Raw genomic sequence first — 21,572 nt, forward strand, 5'->3', positions numbered from 1 at the left:
CTTTCCTCAAAAGGTTACTTTACTGGAGGCGACGTTTTCTTTTTAAATCTCCTCCTTTGTCCATGGCTTTTCTCTTTCTCCTCTCTCTCGTTTTTCTTCTGTTCTTCCTGAATTTCAGTAAAGACTCGCTCCGACACTTGCGAACCTGTACGCACCTACCGGGAGGAGGAGGGACACTTCAACCACACGCGCACATGACTGGGATCACACCAGTCTCTCCCTCTCCTGCGCGCGTGCACTGGTAATAATCTCCTTGCCTACTAATAATCTGCGTCTACGTCACGGGGGAGCCAGGTGATATGACGCATGCGCAGACTAGCGTGCCTGGGGTGTAATTGATTAGACGTTTCAGTTAATTAAGATATTGATTTTTGTATGTGTACATACAAATAAGCAAAGTTGTTATGAACCACAACTCCTATAGATAAATTCAATCTCCCACTCCCACTAAAAAAAACTGATGCTCTCCTTACTAGCTATGTTAGTCCCTGGAACATTGTACACATGTATAATCTCAGAAATGTCTGCATATTGCACATTTATTTAAACAGAGATTGTTTATTGAACTATTTCTATTTTATTTTGTTTATTTTATTACTTTCGCCCACTGTACTGCTGTGTCAACTTGAATTTCTTCCAAAGGGGATCAATCTTATTCAACAATAAATAAATATGTTATAGATTACAGAAACATCATGGAGATTTTTTCATGAAATCTCTATCTGAATTTATATTTTTTGTGATTGTGAACTCACTTCTTTTTTTTTTAAATTGTGCAACTGTCTTTTGATATTTCCATTTTATATTCTTCATGTGTGTGTATGTTATTTAAAACTACCTACAAAGGGTGGCTCTTTCACACCATCAACCATCAGACATTTATATATATTGCATATTTATTTATACAAAGATCGAGTTTACTATTTTATTTTATCCTTTTTTTGTCTTATTGATTGTTCATTCTATTTTTTTTGTACACTTTCACTCTTTACGCTGTTACCTTTTCCATTGTACTGATGTGTCCATTTAAATCCCAAGTGGGATCAATAAAAACAGCATACATCTAATCTTATAACTAAATAAAGAGATCAAAATAACAAAAACATCGGGTTCATTATTATTTTGTTCATTCTAGAGACGTTTTTTTTTTTTCAATTATTGCAGCAAAAACAAATTAAAGTCATACTGTATATGCAACAGCCTTTAAAAGTTGATACTGTAGGTCAGTGAGGTTAGAAGGGTCAGAACCAAAATACATGTGCTGAGTTTCCGGAGGGAAATGTTTTCATCCATCGGTCCATCGTCTGTTTCCTGGAGACGCTTTTCGGCGGGTTCAGTTTGAAACACCAATGTCAAAGTCCCAACAATAACATCCATCACATCCGGTTGTCACTTTTAAAATAAAAGCCCTAGCCAAAAGGTCAAAGTTTGTACTTAAGAGAAGTGTATTGCACAAAAACATAAATTGATGAAATTATCTGCAAGTGGGTAAATGTGTAATATTATAAGCATTTTATTTTATTTTATTCTACATACTGAAGAATGTTGTGCTTTTACATGACATAATACATCATAGTAGTGTAATAACCATCACTTATTTTGTTTTTGTCTTTAAATAATCAAGATTATATTAAATATTCTCTTACTTATATTGTTTAGACATACTTAGGATGTTTGATTTATTATAGTTGACTACATTTGCATTTTCAGCCATCTACACATAGGCTTAATTCAGACCAGCAGGGATGCTGTCAAAACCAGCTGGCTTTAATAAAATGCTGTATAGGTTTTAGGACAATAGAGTGATTTTCAGCTCACCAAATCGCACCTCCCATTAAAATGACATTACAGGAGGTCCAACTAAGAAAGACCATTGTAAACATACTGCACATTCATAGATAGAGATCAATCCATTTCCATATTTTTTAAAAACTTGATTTTATATTTCTGACAAAGTCAATATTGTAGATATCACGGTTTAAACAATACATCAATATCATAAGGAAAGATTATCGGAAATTTTAAATTCTTCCAATTCTCTGTGCTTACAATTAATTCTTACTATGTAGACATAATCTTGTCTTTCAAATACCATGTGATCAATATAACTTTAGTCAGTCTTAGGCATAGGTACCTTACAGTTTAGCTTGATATTACACTCATTAATTTATTCATTCTGTTTTGTAACACTCCTGCAGACTTTTACAAAAACAATGAACATTTCTATGCGTTTCTTTTGAAGGACTAACTACGCTTCCTGCTTCGTGTTAGCTTCACTCCTCTTGTCAAAATGGCGTTGCTCGTAGTGGGAGACTAGAATCAATTCACACTGTGGCATTTTATTCCCTTATTTCAACATACGAGACGTTAGCCACGGACACTATGGCGACCCTGGATCAGAAATCACCAAACGTGCTTCTCCAGAGCCTCTGCTGCAGGATCACGGGGAAAAGTGAAGGTACATCAGTGGACGCTAGCATGCTCCGCGCTAGTCCAGACGTCAAACCTAACCCCATTCAAAAAATCTGCGCTTTAACGTTTACACCACCTATGACTACAGATACACACTTTAAACACAACATAAAGACACACACTGAATATTTATAACCTCATGTAAAATTTGGCGTGTCACTTCCACAGATTACACTACATATTTCAATAATAATTTAACTTTTTACACCTCTTGCGCCGACTCAACCCTGCTTGTCTTTATGACGGAACATTATAGAAAATGGCTGAAATATGACTGAAATTCGTGCTGCTTGTTACTTTTGGTGAAATATCGAAATTCAACAGAGCAGACCATGGATTTAGTAACAGCTTTGCGAGTAAACAAGCGTACACATATCAGACTGATTGAGACAGGTATACGTTTAGCTGTGTGGGATAGTTCGTAGCCCGGCTAGGTCTGCTCTGTTAGCGGTCAGCCAGTGGTGCACATCCCGCTGAACAGCTTTCATGGTACTTCAAACTCTCACACACATAGACAATACACTACAGTGATAGAGAAAGGTTAGCTGTTCACTTCAGCTATCTGTACGCTTGCTGTCTAGTTATCTCTCTCATGCTGAGCTCCGCACTATTTGCCTGTTGATAGGATGCTCTTATCTTTTGCTAGCTGCAGGCCCCTGCTGGATGCAGGCATCTCAGCACTAGGTTAGCATGATGAAATATCAGCTTGATCCTCCACTTCTCAGTCACTTATGATATGATTGCAGCTTTCACTCCATCATGAAAAGCACCAAAGCGTTGCAGTCTAACATTTATTTTTGGAGGAATATCAGTATTTTTTCAATTCAAAGCCTGAATGTTTGACACTTGTTTTTCTCTTCATTAATTCATAATCTAATTCAAAGCAAAAAACGTAACTCACTCCTGTGTTTAAGTTTAAAATGTTATACTGTGCATCTGCAACTTCAAAATAGTGGGGTGACAGGAGCAAAAAGTACAAGGAACATTCAGCTGGTTACAACCTGAGGTGATTTCTACACTTCTTCTGCCTATTTGTCACCACCTTTAGTAATTATTGGTTATTTATTTCTCCAGCTGAAGTTGCCCACCAGTTCCAGTACGCAGTGCGGGTCATCGGAAGTAACTACGCCCCCAGCATCGAACGGGATGAGTTCTTGGTGTCAGAGAAGATCAAGAAAGAGTGTAAGTGACTGATACTATTCTCCAATGATAACACAGTTATGCTGAAGGTTACGAGACTGCTGTGACAGAGGTGAGAAATGTATATTTCTCTGTTTAGTCACTGTGGCATATTCCTGCATTACCTATCCAAATTTACCTGTGTGTTCCTGTCATATGTTTTTTGTATATGTCCTCCCTGTCTACACTTTACCTTTTTATGTTGGAGCCATGCCACAAAAAAGTCAGAAATCTTTATAGCACCATAATAGTAAATCCCAGGAGACCTTCATAGTAGCCAAGGTAGCACCATAAGTGGGAAAACATTGATCCAAGGATGCAGAAAATATAACAAAAATAGCACAGCACTTACTGTAAAAAATGTCTATTTATCACAGACCTTCAGGTGGACTTACAGGAACTTTGATAAAGCGTTTTTTTAGGGTTTTAATGTGATGATAAATGTCTTTGTGCTGCAGAACAGAGTGTGCTGTGCCATCTGTGTTTTGTTTTTCTAAGCACAGATGAACCTCGAGTTCCTCTGCAATTAATTGCCTGCCTTGTTTTGTCTGACTGTGCAGTTTAAGACACAGCTCACTTTCATTAGTGGTGTTCAAATCCCAAATAGGCAGTTAGTGGAAAGGCTTCTGTCGTCATTTTGCTTTTTTAAAATTGGCTATGAATTGCCAAAAATTGAATCTTATAATCAAATCTTGTTTGCTGCAGGGAGTGATAGGGCTTTTCTGACTTTGTTGTGTGTTTATCTGTGAAATGAGCTGGTACTGCTGGAGAATTCAAGAACCTTCCCTGTGTGAAAGATTTATTTTTTTCTTGATCTTGTTGCAGTGCTGAAGCAGCGGAGAGAAGCAGACGCTGCTCTATTCTCAGAGCTACACAGAAAACTTCAAACACAGGTTGGTAGTTGTGTTTCTGATACAGAATATTCATGATGTGCACTTGTTTTGAAATCTGATCAAAACATCTCAGAAACAGACGATGTAGTATGGAATCATATATCACATTATAGATATCTTTCTGCAGTGTCCCCAACAGATTATAATGATGTTGTGTTTCCTTTTTGACAGGGTGTTCTCAAGCATCGCTGGTCTGTTCTCTACTTGCTGCTCAGCCTCTCTGAAGACCCCCGCAAACCATCCAGCAGGGTGAGAGACACACACACACACACACACAAATCGAACTGTAAGAAAAAGATATAGTTTTTGAATCGAATTGTAACCTGTGTATCTAGATGCATATTGAATCGTTTATCACAGAGAGATGTGCAACCCTAGTTAGATTTAGTTTCTTTTAACATTTTCCTCGATATTAATCAGTTCCTTCCCAGGTGTTTAAAGCTCTATGTGTGATACTATGTTCCCGTCTCACGCAGGTTGGAAATTATGGAGCGCTGTTTGCCCAGGCCCTCCAGAGAGACGCCCACTCCACCCCGTTCTACTGCACCCGCCCACAGAGCCTGGCCCTGGGCTACGGGGAGAGGAGCGCGGCCCTGTCAGGCAGCGTGGGGACCAGCGGGATCTCCAGTCTGGGAGTCTACACACTCAACGGCCCCACGCCGACTCCACAGTCACTGCTGGCTGGGTGAGCAACGCATAGAGTTTAAAATGACAAAATAACCTTTAAATTTACAAAGTTATGAAGCCATTGGTTGACACAGTCATACATCATCATCACCAGTAGGTTTTACACAATCAAGATTTTTGGGGCCGATCACCGATCAGTGAGTTTAAATAAACCGTTCACCGATCCAATCATGTCTTCTTTGTCCACTCTCTGTTTCTTAAACTCGGCATGCTCCTCCTCGTGTTCCCTATCCAGGTACATTTGTGCTGTTGAAACATTTTGCAGATGCTTCCCCACGAGGTACTTTAGTGTTGCACAGATTGCAAATAGCTTGTGTTTTATCTGTCTGCCCACAACACCGACATGTTTGTTTGAATCAGACAGCTAATGGATTCATTCAATATTCAAAAAACTTTATTGTCCGTCACATCGTGACAGGGCTCAAACCTAGCTGTCGGATTCAAACAAACATGTCGGTGGTGTGGAAGTAAATGAGACAGATAAAACACAAGCCATCTGCAATCTATGCAACGGGAGCATCTGCAAAAAGTTTCAACATGACGACATTGATTGGATCGGCGAATTAAGACATTACAGCCGATCTCACATTGCATAAAATGCTAAATATCGGCCAATCCTATATAGCTGATCAGGTCGGCGTAAAGCCTTATCACCAGTGAGAACAGAATTATTTATCTGCTGCTGGTCAAGTAAAAACACCCATAAAAGAAGAAGCATCAATTAGCACCAGAAAATAAACTCTCCTCTCAGCCTCAGACGACCATTTAATTCCATTTCTCCTTATCAATAATGCAAAAGTCCTTAAGTTACAAATTAACAATGAGCCCTCTGCTCTCACCTTTTAATCGTAAAAGGGCGAGTCCACACTCCAAACATTAAAAAAACAGGCATTGAACCATGTGCACTGTTAATGACTGAGTGTAATTGCAGTTTTGATTGTAATGTCCAACATGTTGCAACAGCTCATGGTGACGGATGCAGGATTTTATTTAGGCTGATATTGATATCTGAGAGTTACCAAAAATAGATGTGTATGTGTATGCGGGCCAACAGTTATGTTTAATCCATTACATAAACAAATATCTTTAATAATGATCTTATGACATGTGGTCATTAAAGTGTTTTGACCATGAGGAAATATTTAAATTCGTCACTTTGAAATCAGAACTAAAAATAGTATATACTCAGCCTCATTGAATATTTGTGTAACTGCGCCTGTGGACAAGCTTGTATTATAAAGTTTGAATGCATTTACACATTTCCAGTACTTTTTTGACATTTCTGTGCTGCTGTTTCTTGTTACTTTTCTGCTGAGACACACACAGATAAAGATACATCTGTGATGAGCTAAAATAAGCTCGTAATCTTGGGCTCCAGACAGATGACCTCTGAATGTGGGTTAACATGTCTAACATCTGGCTAACATCTGGTTCTGGATGAAGCTTATTTGAATGATATGTAAAATAGGCAGAATCCTTTGAGAAGTGCTGAACTGATTTGATTTATTTATAAGATGTAAAGATGAGATGTAACAGGACTCCTCATTGTGCACCATCATCCACTAATGTATGATAGATATAAAAGCAACTAACTGCATGATATCCCTTATCTAAAAGGTTTACAATATCAAAAGCATCATATCCAGTTGATATTAGTGGAGGGACAGTATGAGCGTAACATGTTGGTCATGGTGTGTTTATGTGTGTTCTCGTTATGTTTTTGTGTGTTTCAGTCAACCACCTCAGTCTGCAGCTGCAGGCGCTCAGCCTGTGGGCTCTCGTCTGGCCTGGGCTCTTCCTGTAAGTTCTTCGCCTTCCTCTGCTCTGGCCCTGCCCGCCGCCCGGCTGCCCCTTGGACCTGCAGCTCCCTCCACCAGAGTGGTCCGTCCTCGCCGAGATGGTGATGCACCTGGTAAGTGTTCTGTATGAATTTATAAATTTGTTAATGTTTGCCAGTTTTCCATGTGTCATTAATAGTTTGTCTCTATAGCAATTAAAGCTGAAAAAGGTCCATCATGTTAATAAAGACAAGTTTTAGAAACTTTTTTTTCCATTTCTGTCATACCTCTTTGGCTTTTTTTTTTTAATCACACAGTCAAAGGTCTTATTCTTACAATAATTTCCGCTGCTGCTCATTTTTTATTTTAAAACATGTTTTGTTGAATTTAATCTTATTCAAGGACACTACAAAAATATCTTAAAAAGCTCATTTAAACTGATTTATTTTCTGAGAAATAGTGGTAGATAGTACTACAACATAAACTTCCTGATGTTTTCATTTGGACCTGAGAGCATTAACTTCATCCTGAATGTAAACCCTCTGTCTTTGACCTTTTTTATTGTCTCGTCCTCTGCCGGTGCAGGGGAGGTGAGCGAGGCGTTGCTGGTGCGGGACATCCTCTACGTCTTCCAGGGAATCGATGGCAAGTTCATCAAGATGAGCGCCCAAGATAACTGCTACAAAATAGACAGCAAGGTATCCGAACCTGCATCTCGCCTTGTAAAGCTTTTAATAGACCGTTCAGCTCTGCGGGTCACACACATCACCCAGAGTGACCTAACAGTGCAGGTCTCAGGTCGTCTTTGTATTAAGACTTCATGAAAAATTGGGATAAACTGAGTTTTTCTTAGTTTTCAAATTTCATAAATCAAGAAAAAAAACAACATTTGTACAATTAAAAACAGTTTAAACCAATTTAATCTAAAGTGGGCATTATGCTTGTTTTTCACTCTCTCCTCTTTTGGACTATCTGTCTCAGTGTTGACCGTTTTTCTCATTAAACAAAGTTAAAGTAACACCCGCCACACATCCAGAGCAGATGATATGATATGAAGCCAATTGTTGTTGATCGGACCTTAAAAGAAAGGATTCAACAGATCAATATGAAGCTCTTTGGCTCCGAGCCACATCGACCTTTCCTTTCTTCTCTCCGTCCTGTCAATTTCTTTTTGCCCGTCTCGTATTATCAGCAGGAGGGCCTCCGATGTTACTTGTCCCATAGTCTCTCAGTGGTGCTAAACATAGACTTGTGGTCAATCTGCTGTCACCGTCCTGTCGGAGAAGCAGCTACACATATAAATTAGTCAAGGGTGGAGATATTTTGGACTCATCTCTGCCTACTTAACCTGTCTGTTAAGCTCCATGGATAAGAGCTTTTGTTAAACAGATGAAAATTTAATGCGTTGTTTAATGTGAACCCCCCCAGCTGGAAAACAAATCCGAGGAGGAGGCCTTGCCAGTTATAGTGAATGCACGATGTAAATTACGGTAATCTCCATGACGTAACTCCATCAGTGCTTTCAAAATGAAATTAGTGGCAGATTATGTTTGCTGAAAGTGTAGTTTGTGTCCATCTGAATGGACGTAAAAATAACTTTGCCGGGTCAGATATGCTCTCCCTACTCTGTACTGCACATTAGATAATCTTTGCTGTAGTTTTTCCATGCATTTCACCTTACAGCGGTGTTAAACTGATCAGTGTCCAGTGTGTCTTGTCATTAACATCTATGAATGATTTATTAAAGCAACTAAGCTACATGAAGATAATCCTCTTTTTAAATAAACTAAAAAAGCTTTACAAATCATACAACTCCTGTTTATCACAAGGTGAATGAACAAACAGATGATGCATGCAGTGCCTTGAGGATGTATGTGCTTTAATGTGTGTTGCGCCCCCACCAGGTGGTGCTGTGCAAGTCCCTGAGGGACACGAGCAGCAGACTGGCCGAGCTCGGCTGGCTCCACAACAAAGTCAGAAAGTACACCGACGCCAGGAGCCTCGACCGAGCCTTTGGACTGGTTGGACAGGTGTGTGTGTGTGTGTCTGTGTGTGTGTGTGTGTGTGTGTCTGAGCATTTTCTGTATATATTACATCTTTTGTTCTTTTTTCTATATTTAATCCCTCACTAATGCATATCGTTCTGTCCCCTCTATGTCCCCCTCTCTGTCTTTTATCCTGCTCCCCTCAGAGCTTCTGTTCCTCACTCCACCAGGAGCTGAAGGAGTACTACAGACTCCTTTCTGTCCTACACTCCCAGGTACAAAAATGAACAATGACTGACAGATTCATGCTCACAGAGATGATTGGTCAGGTGGTCAGAGGTTTATATAAAGGTCAGAGGTGGAAAAACATAGTTTCCCTCCCTCTTAAGATTCACATCAGGTTTGAAAAGCTAGTTAAAGGACTTAACCAGTGTCCTACCAACAAGGGAAGAACATTTATGATATTAACATTTCTGTATGTTTAAATTTTGAGATATCAGATATTGATATTTTAAGAAGTTCTTTTTTTTTTCATGTGGCTTATCTCTGTTCCTGCGTGTGTTTGTTCTAGTTGCAGGTAGAGGATGAGCAGGGTGTGACTGTGTGCACAGAGAGCAGTTTGACTCTCAGAAGGCTGCTGGTGTGGATGTATGACCCCAAAGTCCGGCTCAAAACTCTGGCCGCCCTCGTCGACTACTGCCAAGGTGAGCTGGATGTGTGATGTGTGTGTGTCTGGGAGAGGTGGGTTAACACACGATGTTTAATGTAGTGATTGAGTATTATAGCGAGTGAGTTGAATAGGAATGAGCCTTCAGTATTTCTCTTGTTTTTGTGCGTTCAGGTCGGAAAGGAGGCGAGTTGGCTTCAGCTGTCCATGCCTACGGGAGAACAGGAGACCCGCAGATGAGAGCGCTGGTTCAACACATCCTCAGTCTCGTGTCGCACCCCATCCTCAACTTTCTCTATCGGTGGATCTATGACGGAGAGCTAGAAGACACCTACCACGAGGTACACACACTTCTCTTTAAATAAGGCCTGTAGACAAGTCGCAGAAGAACTCTGGACTTTTCTCACAGTTTCAAAATGAGTGGTAATAATCAGTTCTTTTAATAGCAGAACCAGCCAGCATTTACTGGTCCTCTCTGGATCATTGTTCTGTTCAAGTGCTCTGACGTTTGACCTCAATGAGAAAGAACATTATTACGACGGGAGAGAGAGAAAGAGAGGAGAGGTACGACAGCTTCTTAAATGAGAACTGATGAGAGGAGTGTAATGGAGAGCCCGTAATGGATGTTTCTCCTTTACCTCTCCCTGCCCTTTCTCTCTTTCTGTTTCTCTCCCACACACGCAGTATTTATGTGTCCAACAGTAATCGTTACTTATCACTGAGCCCTGGTCTTAAGTGCCGATTTTTAAGAACAGAGAGAAAGTTACTGCAGTTCTCAGAAGGCCAATTACCTAGGAGATCACACACGCAGGCTGTTAAAACACATGCCACATAATCACGGAAAATAATTACTATATGAGATGTTTCAGGTGTAACATGACACAGCAGTAAACACATTTCCAGATTTGAAAATTGTGCTTTTGATTGAATTACATTTTGATTTATATTTATGCATTCATTTGCCACAATGTGATGAATACAGATTTGGGAAATTATTATAACACATCAGCTGAGCTCTGCTGCCGGTACTGATACTGTGACTATCACTGCTACTTGTAGTAACAGCAGTAATAGTACCAGTCTGTTCATCAAAACTAAGATTTAAAATAGCTTTGTGGTGTTTGTCGTCACAATTCTGTAGACTCTATTTGCAGCTAATAGGCTGTGAGAAAGTGCTTTGTAGAGGTGATTTTAGAGTGAATCTGACAGTTGGAGTCAGTTCAAAGATGTAGCAGCAAACAGAGTACGCAGCTTTCAGCACGGCCATTAGAAAGATGAACAGCCTGACTGACAGTGACAAATGATGTAGCCTAGAGTCTCTGGAAACGTCTATCACAGACTGTATTTACATTGTGCCCATATGCATATTTATTCAGCCTTGACTTTTTTGCATGTTTATGTTCCTGTAGTTCTTCGTTGCTTCAGATCCCAACGTGAAGACAGATCGTCTGTGGCACGACAAGTACTCCCTCAGGAAGTCAATGATCCCCTCGTTCATCACCATGGACCAGGCCCGGAAGGTGCACATACACAAACGCACATCTTTTTATTCATCGCCATAGATCACGGAGACTACAAAACTGTTATTTCCATGCTGCTGATTTTGCTTTTGGTCACATCAGTTCATTCTCATCCTCTCCCCTTCAGGTCCTGCTGATTGGTAAATCCATCAACTTCCTGCATCAGGTCTGTCATGACAGGACGCCGCCGGGCAAAATTACAGCGGCATCCAAGTCTGCAGACACACCCAAAGATGGTATGAGATGGTCTGTCATCTAGTTTGAAGGAAAACTTTTCGGATTAAGATTAAGGGTGTTCAGATAAAGGGATGTTAACTTAAGGAAATATCATTGTGAAGGACAAACAATATTAAGAAGAAACAATAGCATGCTACAATATGTTGTTTGTCCTTCAGCAATGTTGTGTACAAATGATACCAGTGACCAATACGAAGCTTTTTTTTGTTTCTTCATTGTCGTATTGACATTGTCATATTGACGTGGACTGGCAGAGATCGATGCTCTTACCGCTCACTGGCCTTGTCCTCTCCTTTTTGTCTATGCATTGGAAAGAGGTATACTTAGCCATGTTCTATTGATCCAGGACTTCATCAGACCAGTTTGATCTGTAGCTTTTACTGTCGAAGGGCGTCATACTCTGTTCTTCCTTTATTGTACAGCAGCAGGTTTTATTCAGTATTAGTTGTTAGCAGCATCTTGCCTTTCTTTCACATTTTCAATACTTGCTCCAATCTCCGTCCCTACTCTCTTGTAGCTGCGGAACTGCTGTCGGACCTGGAGGGAGCGTTCCAGGAGAAGATCGACGCTGCCTACTTTGACACTAGCAAGTACCTGCTGGACGTTCTCAACCGTAACTACCTGCTGCTGGAACACCTGCAGGCCATGAGGAGATACCTGCTGCTGGGCCAAGGAGACTTCATCAGACACCTCATGGACCTGCTCAAGTTGGCAACATATACTTTTTTAACAAAACTTGTTTTTTTAAATATATCAGAGTGCAAATATAGCATTGGAATATTTGATAGACTATCAAGCTGTGATGTATAATTTTTCACTCAGACCGGAGCTGGCACGACCTGCTACTACTTTGTACCAACACAACTTGACTGGTATCTTAGAGACGGCGGTCAGAGCCACCAACGCCCAGTATGACAATGCAGAGATCCTCAAGAGGCTGGATGTACGCCTGCTGGAGGTAACGTGTGAGAGTGTGTGTGTGCACGCCTGCTCTTACATTTGAATAGAGGACTGAATCCTGGATCCATGTGAATTTCTGTGAGGTGTAGGGTTCTTGTGCTTCACCAGGGGGTGCTGTGCTGCAGGTTTGACTTCTGTATGTCCTCACTTCATCTTGTGTTGCCTCTAGGTGTCTCCAGGTGATACAGGCTGGGATGTTTTTAGTCTGGATTATCATGTTGATGGACCTATTGCTACGGTAACACACAAGCACACTCTCCCAACATTATGAATGTTTTTAGTGCTGCAGATGTGGAAATGTGTCCTGCTTGCTGCATTGCTGCTGTGTTTTATCATTTCTGTGCCTCCTTCAGGTGTTTACAAGGGAGTGTATGGGCCACTACCTGCGTGTGTTTAACTTCCTGTGGAGAGCCAAGAGGATGGAGTACACGCTGACTGACATCTGGAAGGGACAGATGTGTAATGCCAAGCTGCTCAAAACCATGCCTGGTACATAAATACTCATAGGCACTTCTTTGTGTCCTTTACCCCCCCCCCCCTACACACACACACTTAAATGAAAGTGCATGTTTCTACACACATAAATAAACTCATACACATGAACATAGACTGGCATTTAGAGTGCTTTTTAAGTCTGAGGCTTATAGTCTGTTGTGCATTGTTTACCCTCCAGAGTTGTCCGGCGTGCTGCATCAGTGTCACATCCTGGCCTCCGAGATGGTCCACTTCATCCACCAAATGCAGTACTACATCACCTTTGAGGTCAGACCATTAGCAAGGCTGCTACAATCAATCCCAGGCTGTAAAACATAACAGTAAAAAGTAATTACGCCGGGATACGATCTACTGTGTGTGTTAAATGCAACACCGCATGACTTGAGGTTGCACCTGATTTACAGGATCAACATTAGCTGCGTTAGGTCACAGAGGTTACTCAAACTTTTCTTTCTCAGTGAGCCAGTTCAGTAATCAGTGTGCCCTTAAAGACTGAACGAAGAAATATAAAAATAATGTAAAAAATCAATTAAATAATGCTTATGTTAAAACCAGACTAATGAGGCTGTTACTGTAAGTCAGCAAGTAAAAGTGAAGTAAAGATTTCTCTGCTCAGACAGCTGAGAAAATAATAATAAGAAATATACTATGAACATATCGATTGAGGGCAGGGAGACGCCATCATCATGTCAAAGGTGGACCACACTGACTGTATGATTTGTGATTGTGTGTGTGTAGGTGCTGGAGTGCTCCTGGGACGAGCTGTGGAACAAGGTGCAGCAAGCTCAGGACCTGGACCACATCATTGCTGCCCATGATGTCTTCCTGGACAGCATCATCTCTAGATGTCTGCTGGACAATAACAGCAGGGTAACACACACACACACAGACAGACAGACAGACAGACAAACGTAAAATAATGAAAAATACTGTTTATTCATATTATAATACTATTTCCACACTGTCTCATTTTCTGTCCGTCCAGTCTCTTTTGAACCAGTTGAGGGCCATATTTGACCAGATCATCGAGTTTCAGAGCGCCCAGGACTCCCTCTACCGCTCTGCACTCGAGGAACTCGCCCTCCGACTGCAGTATGAGGAGAAGAAGAAGCAGAGAGAGGAGGAGGTAGGAAGGTTTCTGAGAAACTACAGAGAACAAAACAGCAGAGGGGTGGATGACTGGAGCATAAAACACCTAAATGTGAGGTGTTTGTATAAATATGTGCCTGTCTGGTGATTCAGGGTCAGTGGGGAGTGACGGCCGAACAGGAAGCAGAGGAGAAGAGGAGGATTCAGGACTTCCAGGAAACCATACCAAAGATGCGCTCCCAGCTCCGCATCCTCACTCACTTCTACCAGGTACATAGATTGAACCACCTCAGTGAGCAGCTGTCTATCATCTGCTTTTTGGCGTATTGTTAATGCAATGTCTCTCCTTCCTTCTCTCAGAGCATCGTCCAGCAGTTCCTGGTGTTGCTGATGACCAGTACAGATGAGAGTCTGCGTTTCCTCAGCTTCAGGCTGGACTTCAATGAACACTACAGGTTTGACTTTCAAAACTCAGTCAGCACAGCGAGCAAAAAAGCCAAAAAAAAAAAAAAAGTCTTTCTGTAGGACACAGTTAAGCCCATTAAACCCCTCTCCTACCAGGTTAGACCTTGAAAACTATCAGCGTCAGTCCAAAGAAGAGGTCATTTTATACCACACTGTAGTTATTTGATGGCTTTCAGGTCTTTTAGTTTGCTCCAGTTGTACTTTCCAGAAAATACTGGATGGAAATTGCTGAAATGTAACCAGTAATCATCATTTGAGGGATATAGTAGCTTTTGGAAGGTGCTACTTTGTTACTGACCCTATCTAGTGGCTCTCTTGAGTGCAGTACTTTAAGAACCAATGATTCAATCTATCAGAGCATAACTTCATTTCTAAGATCTTATTAAAATATCATCATGTAATTGACTGTTTCCTCTCCTTAACTCCTCAGGGCCAGAGAGCCGAGGCTGCGAGCCTCACTAGGCGCCACCAGAGGGCGACGAATGTCAAATATCTGACCCATCTAGAACATTGACAACAAATCCAGCCATTGGAGCGTGGAGTATGACATCACCGTGGGAAGTTGTGACATCACAGAGGCAGGACAACCAGTAGAATTAAAGCGCTTCGTGTCGAGATGACGTCGTGCCTCGGAGGAGCGATCCAGGGCTGCACTGGACAATCTGGTATCGTAGCGGCAGCACCAGCGGCGGTTACAGAGTGATAAAGGACAGAAAAGCTGCTGCCAGACTGAGCTCCCCCCTCCCCGAGTCACACAGGGCCACCTTTCATGGCATGCCTTATTAATGAGAAAAACAAAACCTTTTTTTCTCTGCGCGGTTGCCAAATCTAGTCCCAACACACATGTATGTACATAGAGTATTATGCAAAAATGTATGTATGTGTATATATGCATCTTTACACGTCAGCACCTGTGGCTCTGCATCATCTCCTCTCTAGGGTTCGACCGATATGGGTCTGATAGTGATATTTTTTCAATTTTGTATTTGTAGCAGTTAATGAAATTATTAAATCTGATCGTTTTTGATTACAGTTATTCCAGAAGAGACTTTCAGAGTGTTTCTCCTGGAGTTTGGTTCTCGTTAAGGTGGGGAAAAAAGCAGCATTAGGCTTTAATATTGTCTGGTTTATCGGTCTAACCCTAGTTCTCAAATCTCCTCCTTAAATTTTCAGGGTTTTTTAATGTGTCTGTTTAGCTCTTCAATCGCAATCATACAGAGGATTTTGAGTTATGTGAAGACAAATTGGGTCATAGAGACAAAAAAAATCCCCCTTGTTGCCTTCTTTGTTTACACCATACATTATATTAAAATCATTCTAAGTTAATTGTTTTGCAATGGTTTGTTGTTAGATTTGAGAAATAGTAAGTCTTCTGAGCTGCAAGAAGTCACCTTGACTGAGAACCGACGATGTAAAGAATGTTATTATTATTATTATTCTTATTGTTAAGTATTTAAGTGTAGTTTCCCTGCTTAGTTCGCAGTATGTGCTCTTATGTCTGAATGACACGGATCATGTTGAAGAAAAACAATCCTCACAACAACCACAACAACCTCACTTCTTCTCATCACATCAACAATAGGAGCTATAAATGTTCAAATGGTTCAGTTCCTTTTAAATATTGTAAATAATTCTAAATGAAAAGTCACATTTGAAGAGTTTAATGGTTAGAAATGTTAACTGGGACAGTTTATTTTCTGAAAGGGTTATATTCCATCATTATAAAAGAAAGCAACAGTGTTTGTAGTGTTATAGAGTGAAGCTTGCTCAGTGTGCGTATCCTGATGGATTTGGGTCAGAGTAGTAGCAACAGTTCTGGATGTCATTATAGTCTTCATTGTTTTTAAAAGCTCAAACAGCAAACATCTGTTCTTTGTCTTTTTATCAAGTCCCAAAACTGTTTTGCACTTACCATGAATTAGAGTTCTTACTTAGACATTTACAATTGGCAAATGAATACAGAATAATTATTTTGAATGCAGTTATGCCCCAACAGAAGTGAAAATTTAACATTTGCTCAAGCTCAAAAATGGATAATCAAAATCAACAAATCGAAGTCTTAATTGCTGGATTTTTTTCCTCTGCAGTCTTGTTAGTAAGAAATAAGAAGTATGTTGTTTATTGAAAGGTATGGACTAACTGTTCAGATTCACCAACTATCCACTTGACTGGGTGCAGTGATGCTCCAGGTTTTTTTGTCAGTGAAACACGTCACTCTGATGGAGCCATGTGAAAACTGAACCTGAGTCAGCACTCCTGCACTGTGGTTTCTGCTGTATGTCTCCATGTCTCTGTCTGTCCTTTCCTCTTTCCTTGTCTGTCCTGTCCTCTGCGTTGCATAGCACATAATGTATAGAATATAGGGAAACAAACCATCCCGCTTCATCTTTAATAAAATAATGTTTTTTCATTAAACTGTGTGCCTGTGTGTGTTTTTACTTGCAGCTCTGCTTCAGGGTTGATCTGACTTTGCTTGTGGACTTACTGCCACCTTCAGTCTCGAAGTCCCAGATCATGTTGGTTAATAATTTTAAGGTTGACTTTCTACATTAATCTCTATTAAATCTTTAATTCTCATTGTTTTGTTTTACAATGTTATGATTTACATAGTACAATAAAGTCTCTCTGTCATTGATCTAAGATTATCTCCAAAGATATTGAGACTTCACTTTATTAATTTCTAAATTAACTGATTTAAAGAGGCACTCTTAAAATTTAGTATCACATTTATTTAAAGTTGGGGGGGGGCTTGTGAGAGAGATTAAAAATTATGAATAGCAGAAGAGGCTGGATCGTACATTTACCACGAGTCATTACTCATCACTCAAGATGTCTTATAACTCATGGACCGCGGAACGCATCTGAACGGGGTGGGGTGGGGGCATCATTTCAAGTCACGCGGAGTGGGGGGTGGGAGGGGCATATGCATTGAAACCATAGATTGAAACAGACAATTACTGATGTATTAAATAACGTTGCGGAGCACTTTCTTTTTATTCCAACACCACACAGTCACATACAGTACACGCATGATGAACACGCACACATGCTTGCTCAGATTAACCCCTCTGATCCCACTCTAACATTCACACACAACAAGCCACGCCCATTTACACATACACGCACAGATGCAACTATAGCAAACAACAAAGTACATCGAGTCCAGTCCACAACCACAACCAAAAACATCATAGTCATTATTATCACAAGTCAACACTTCATATCAGAATCGTTGTGAAGACCCAGTCCCCTGTACCTTTTTGGTCTTCATCAGCACAGCAGGGTCGTGAGGTTGATTAGACTTTTTTGAAGTCTCTGCTCTCTACCTGGCGTCTCACAGGTGTGTCCAATAGTCCGTAATTAGTCTTTTTGCAGTGAGACAGCTCCACCTGCTGTCTCACTGCACTAGTTTGTCAGAGTACAAAAGTTCCGCGGTCTATGTTATTACCTCCACAACCTCATATGCAAACTTTCTGATATAAATGTGTAACCCCAAAACAATGAAGATCAGTGACGTCACCAGGGGTATTTTCTCATCACAGGACATTATGTAACTTTCTACACTCCTTGTGATGCCCATTTTTTACTTATTAAATTGAGCTACACTTGAAAAATTGCCTCAAATGGATCAATTTGAAAAGTGAATCATGAATAACTAAACACCACAAGCTAACTGCAGTGGCACACAGACAGGACCGACCTTTAATCAAATAAAAATGAGTCGCTCCTCAAATCAGTGAGCTGAATAATCTCAAATCTAATCGTTTAACGCTGCTTTTCATGCTGTTGCCTCTTAATAGAGCTGAGCCACTGTCACACTGTTGGGTTGGGGTTTTTTCCATTATCATCATTTTATAACATCCTTATGCATTCTACTGTATTCAAAAAAGTATTATAATCGTAGTGTCATACAGTTTGACCATCCCCAAATATTTTCTATATAGAGGCTGACGTTTAAGTTAAATTCAGCACCAAGGACAGCGACTCAGTACTGCTGTATTTGACACAGCCAGGACATGAAGTCTGTGTGATATTTTTGTATTTTTATATAACTATATGTATACTCATGTTTCTGTATTGAATAACGTGTATTTTACTGTGTTAATCTTATTGTATGTCCTTTACGATCAACTATAAACAAATCGAACCACTAGAGGGAGTAACAGCTTTTCCTTTGAAGCCTCTATACTCTCTCCATCCTCAGTCTTTCTGTCTCTCTCACACTTAACACAGACTTCATCATCCTGGCTTTTAGACTCTTTGATACGTTGAACCTCTGACTGGTTCTGACTGAACCATCATTTCCTTTGTCTTCTCCTCTGACAGTTGTACAAGTGTCCTGTAGAGACTCTGAAGTTCAGGTGTGATGGCAGATGAAAAAACGTTCCTCTTCTTCACTTGCTGTTGGATGTTGGAGCAAGATGTTAACACAGAGAGAGGCAGGAGAGGAGAGGGAAGTGTGGAAATACTGTTACACACACACAGTATCCACATGACACCAGAGAAATAGCTTCTGTCTGCTTTCATTTCTGTCTCAAAAACCAATTCTCTCAACAATTCACTCATTCATTCGTTTGATTTAGTGTTGTCTGTGCACATGTGTGTACTGTGTATGTGTGTGCACGTGTGTAAATGCATGTTTATTTGTCCAGAGAGCCATTTTTCGGGCTTACAGCCTCTTGTCTTTGTGGATAACACTTTGAGAAAATTGTCAATTTGTGCAGCCAGAGTACCGAGAGGCTGAGAGTCATGACTGCTGAGCTGGAACAGATACACTGCCTGATCTACATTTTCTGTCTCTCTCTCCTTCTTTCCTTCCTTTTCTACGCTGCGTCTGTGTGTGATATGCTGTATCTGAGCGCAGAGGTGGTTGTCAGAGCATTGGCCTGTGACATCGAAATGGTTTCTGATCGTTCCAGACGTTTCTCCCAGTATTCCCAGCGCCCCTCATGTCATTCTTTCCTCAGCAGAAATAGATTTGCACTGCTGACCTTTATATTAAAGCAATACCTTATGACAAACTGACCTGGTATCAGTTCATTCCACATGTGTCAGTGGACTTGAGTGTTTTGCAGCTTGGGACATGTTTACCTGCTGTGGCTGCCGACTCCCCCAGCAACAAAATCTGACAATAATTAAACTTTTTTGTTTTGATTTTACTCTCAGTAAAGTCATTAGTGCTATCCAAAATCTCAGCTTGCTTGATGTGACCCTCTACACGCACATGATTTAAACAGAAACACCAAAATACTCCACACTGTGCCCTTGTGCAGTGAACCTTTAATAATACCTGAGAAACACATCCAGCTGCCCCTAACAGCCACATCTGCACCCTCACTTGCCTCGGGACTCGTGGTCACAGAGGTGATGGCTAGGACTTCCTGCCACGGTCATATGTCATATAAATAAGTTTGGCAGCTTTTAGGTTGACTAAAATAGTGAATGAATAAATAAAGGATGTGGTACCAGAATTTGCTTTCAGGTAGCATGAAGTGAGAGGGGTTTCAAGCAGCATTTAGACTTCCATGGTGAAAAAATTTAAACAGCCATTCTATATTTTAAGGGTCTGTCATTTGGTAATAATGTTCCTGCATTTTTTAGTAAGTAATGCTGTACTTTAACATGCAGGTGTTGTTGCAAGTTACATTTCAGCTTCCAGTTTAGTTGTTTGATGTTGTTTTTTCTTCTGAAAAACTGGCCATGTAAGACCGATTTCTCCTCTTACAGTACATTAGCCTAAATAAACCAACATGCAGTTACAGCGCACATCTTTCCAAAAATGTTGACATGAATCCATTATATTTAATAAATTATGAAACTTTTAACATCTAATTCTTATCAAAGTAGTGGCTTATGACATTAAAGTTTTTACATTACTTGTGTCAACTAATGTGTCCCATGCTGTTTAGCAGGAATAGTGCAGTTGTTTAAAGTCTATTTTTCAGCATGAGGACAACACACACCCCATTTCAGCAGCAGCAGGCTTTTGTTCAACTGTGTTTGACCCACTGTAACAAAGCGACAAGTCCAACTACAGTATCATATCCAATCATGCATTAGCCATGCTGCACATGCATGAATACATGCTGGAGAATAGTACATTATATTCTCTATGAATGTCATTCAAGAAAAAACTGCTTCATTTCCCTTCCACTGACTAAAGCCCTGATCGTCTCTTGTATGACCTTTAACAGTGTTTTAAGGTGAGATAGTGGAGGAAAAAAACTGGTGTGTTGTCAGGCCAGGAACAGACAGCTGACATTTAATGGCATTTCTGGCAGCAGGTGTATTTGAGAAAATCGGATCAAAAGTATGAATTCTTGTTCTCGTCTTGTTTCTCTGCTGAGTGCCAGCTGGACTCACAGTTTGTTGTATACACAGTGTAACACATCAATGCCGCAATATGCACGTAACACAACAGAGCTGAGCCACAACTTCACATGTCTGCTCCTTGAGAGGCACAATTTGAACAATCCTGCATTGTGCACTGAGACCTCCACCTCCTTTTGTTCGCAGTTTGCCTTAACAAGAGTCTCGAGGATAAATGTGCGGCATTAATTGGACATTTGCATTTGTGGGATTTTAATGAGGCTAATTAGAGCAGTAGATCGTACTGAAGTCTGATAGTTCTGCCTGGATACGGAACAAGGTGTGTAAACTGCTTTCTTTCGTGCATAATTGTCCCCTCATCCAGCCTCAAACTTTTACCTTTTGAAGTGTTTTCCCAGGTTGTGTTATTACTAATCCTGACCGATATTTAAAGAGGTCCTTGGGATACTGGTTGCCATTCCCTCTCTGATTATGATGTGTGGTTTCCAAATTTAGACCAGCAGATATGTAGACAGAGGATGGTGGCTGTGGGGGTAAAATAGGAGTAAAATGAAAGTTGAATGAGGTTGAAAATTAGCATCTCAACAGATTGAATCACCAACTATTTTGATACATTTTAATAGTAATATGCTGTCTTAATGTGCATCAGCATACTTTGAATTTGAAACCTGCCCGTGAGCCGCCATTTTTACTCGACTAGGTGCACATTTTCCAACATTATATTAACTGTTATACCCCAACTAGGGCTGTCTGAGACACAGCAGCTAACAACACAAATCAGTGCAAACCAAGTGAATATATTGACATAAAAAGTA

The 21,572-nt window shown here is 40.5% G+C and overlaps 1 protein-coding gene across 2 annotated transcripts; it reads left to right on the top strand.

Annotated features, from left to right (window-relative positions):
* Nucleotides 1–2,300: 2,300 nt before the first annotated feature.
* tubgcp3 (tubulin, gamma complex associated protein 3) lies at nt 2,301–16,837 on the top strand. 2 transcript variants are annotated; one of them, XM_053314416.1, is made up of 23 exons: nt 2,301–2,458; nt 3,547–3,654; nt 4,477–4,544; nt 4,716–4,793; nt 5,021–5,229; nt 6,965–7,143; nt 7,595–7,707; nt 8,914–9,039; nt 9,201–9,269; nt 9,566–9,698; nt 9,836–10,002; nt 11,071–11,181; nt 11,309–11,417; nt 11,936–12,125; nt 12,241–12,376; nt 12,548–12,616; nt 12,732–12,867; nt 13,052–13,140; nt 13,612–13,743; nt 13,859–13,999; nt 14,116–14,232; nt 14,323–14,436; nt 14,858–16,837. In XM_053314416.1, the coding sequence occupies exons 1-23, from the start codon at nt 2,383–2,385 to the stop codon at nt 14,939–14,941; spliced, it is 2,754 nt and encodes a 917-aa protein (XP_053170391.1). In that variant the 5' UTR covers nt 2,301–2,382; the 3' UTR covers nt 14,942–16,837. The 2 variants fall into 2 exon arrangements, with proteins under 2 accessions (XP_053170391.1, XP_053170389.1); XM_053314414.1 differs by having other exon boundaries at nt 14,323–14,417.
* The last annotated feature ends 4,735 nt before the right edge of the window (nt 16,838–21,572 follow it).

The sequence above is a fragment of the Scomber japonicus genome, chromosome 24, assembly GCF_027409825.1.
Source record: "Scomber japonicus isolate fScoJap1 chromosome 24, fScoJap1.pri, whole genome shotgun sequence".
In the NCBI taxonomy this organism is placed as follows: Eukaryota; Metazoa; Chordata; class Actinopteri; order Scombriformes; family Scombridae; genus Scomber; species Scomber japonicus.

Coding starts and splice junctions, on each gene's coding strand:
- tubgcp3 (XM_053314416.1), top strand. CDS start 2,383: ATGGCGACCCTGGATCAGAAATCACCAAACGTGCTTCTCCAGAGCCTC. Junction 5,230..6,964: donor CCACAGTCACTGCTGGCTGG/GTGAGCAACGCA, acceptor TGTGTGTTTCAG/TCAACCACCTCAGTCTGCAG. Junction 11,418..11,935: donor TGCAGACACACCCAAAGATG/GTATGAGATGGT, acceptor ACTCTCTTGTAG/CTGCGGAACTGCTGTCGGAC.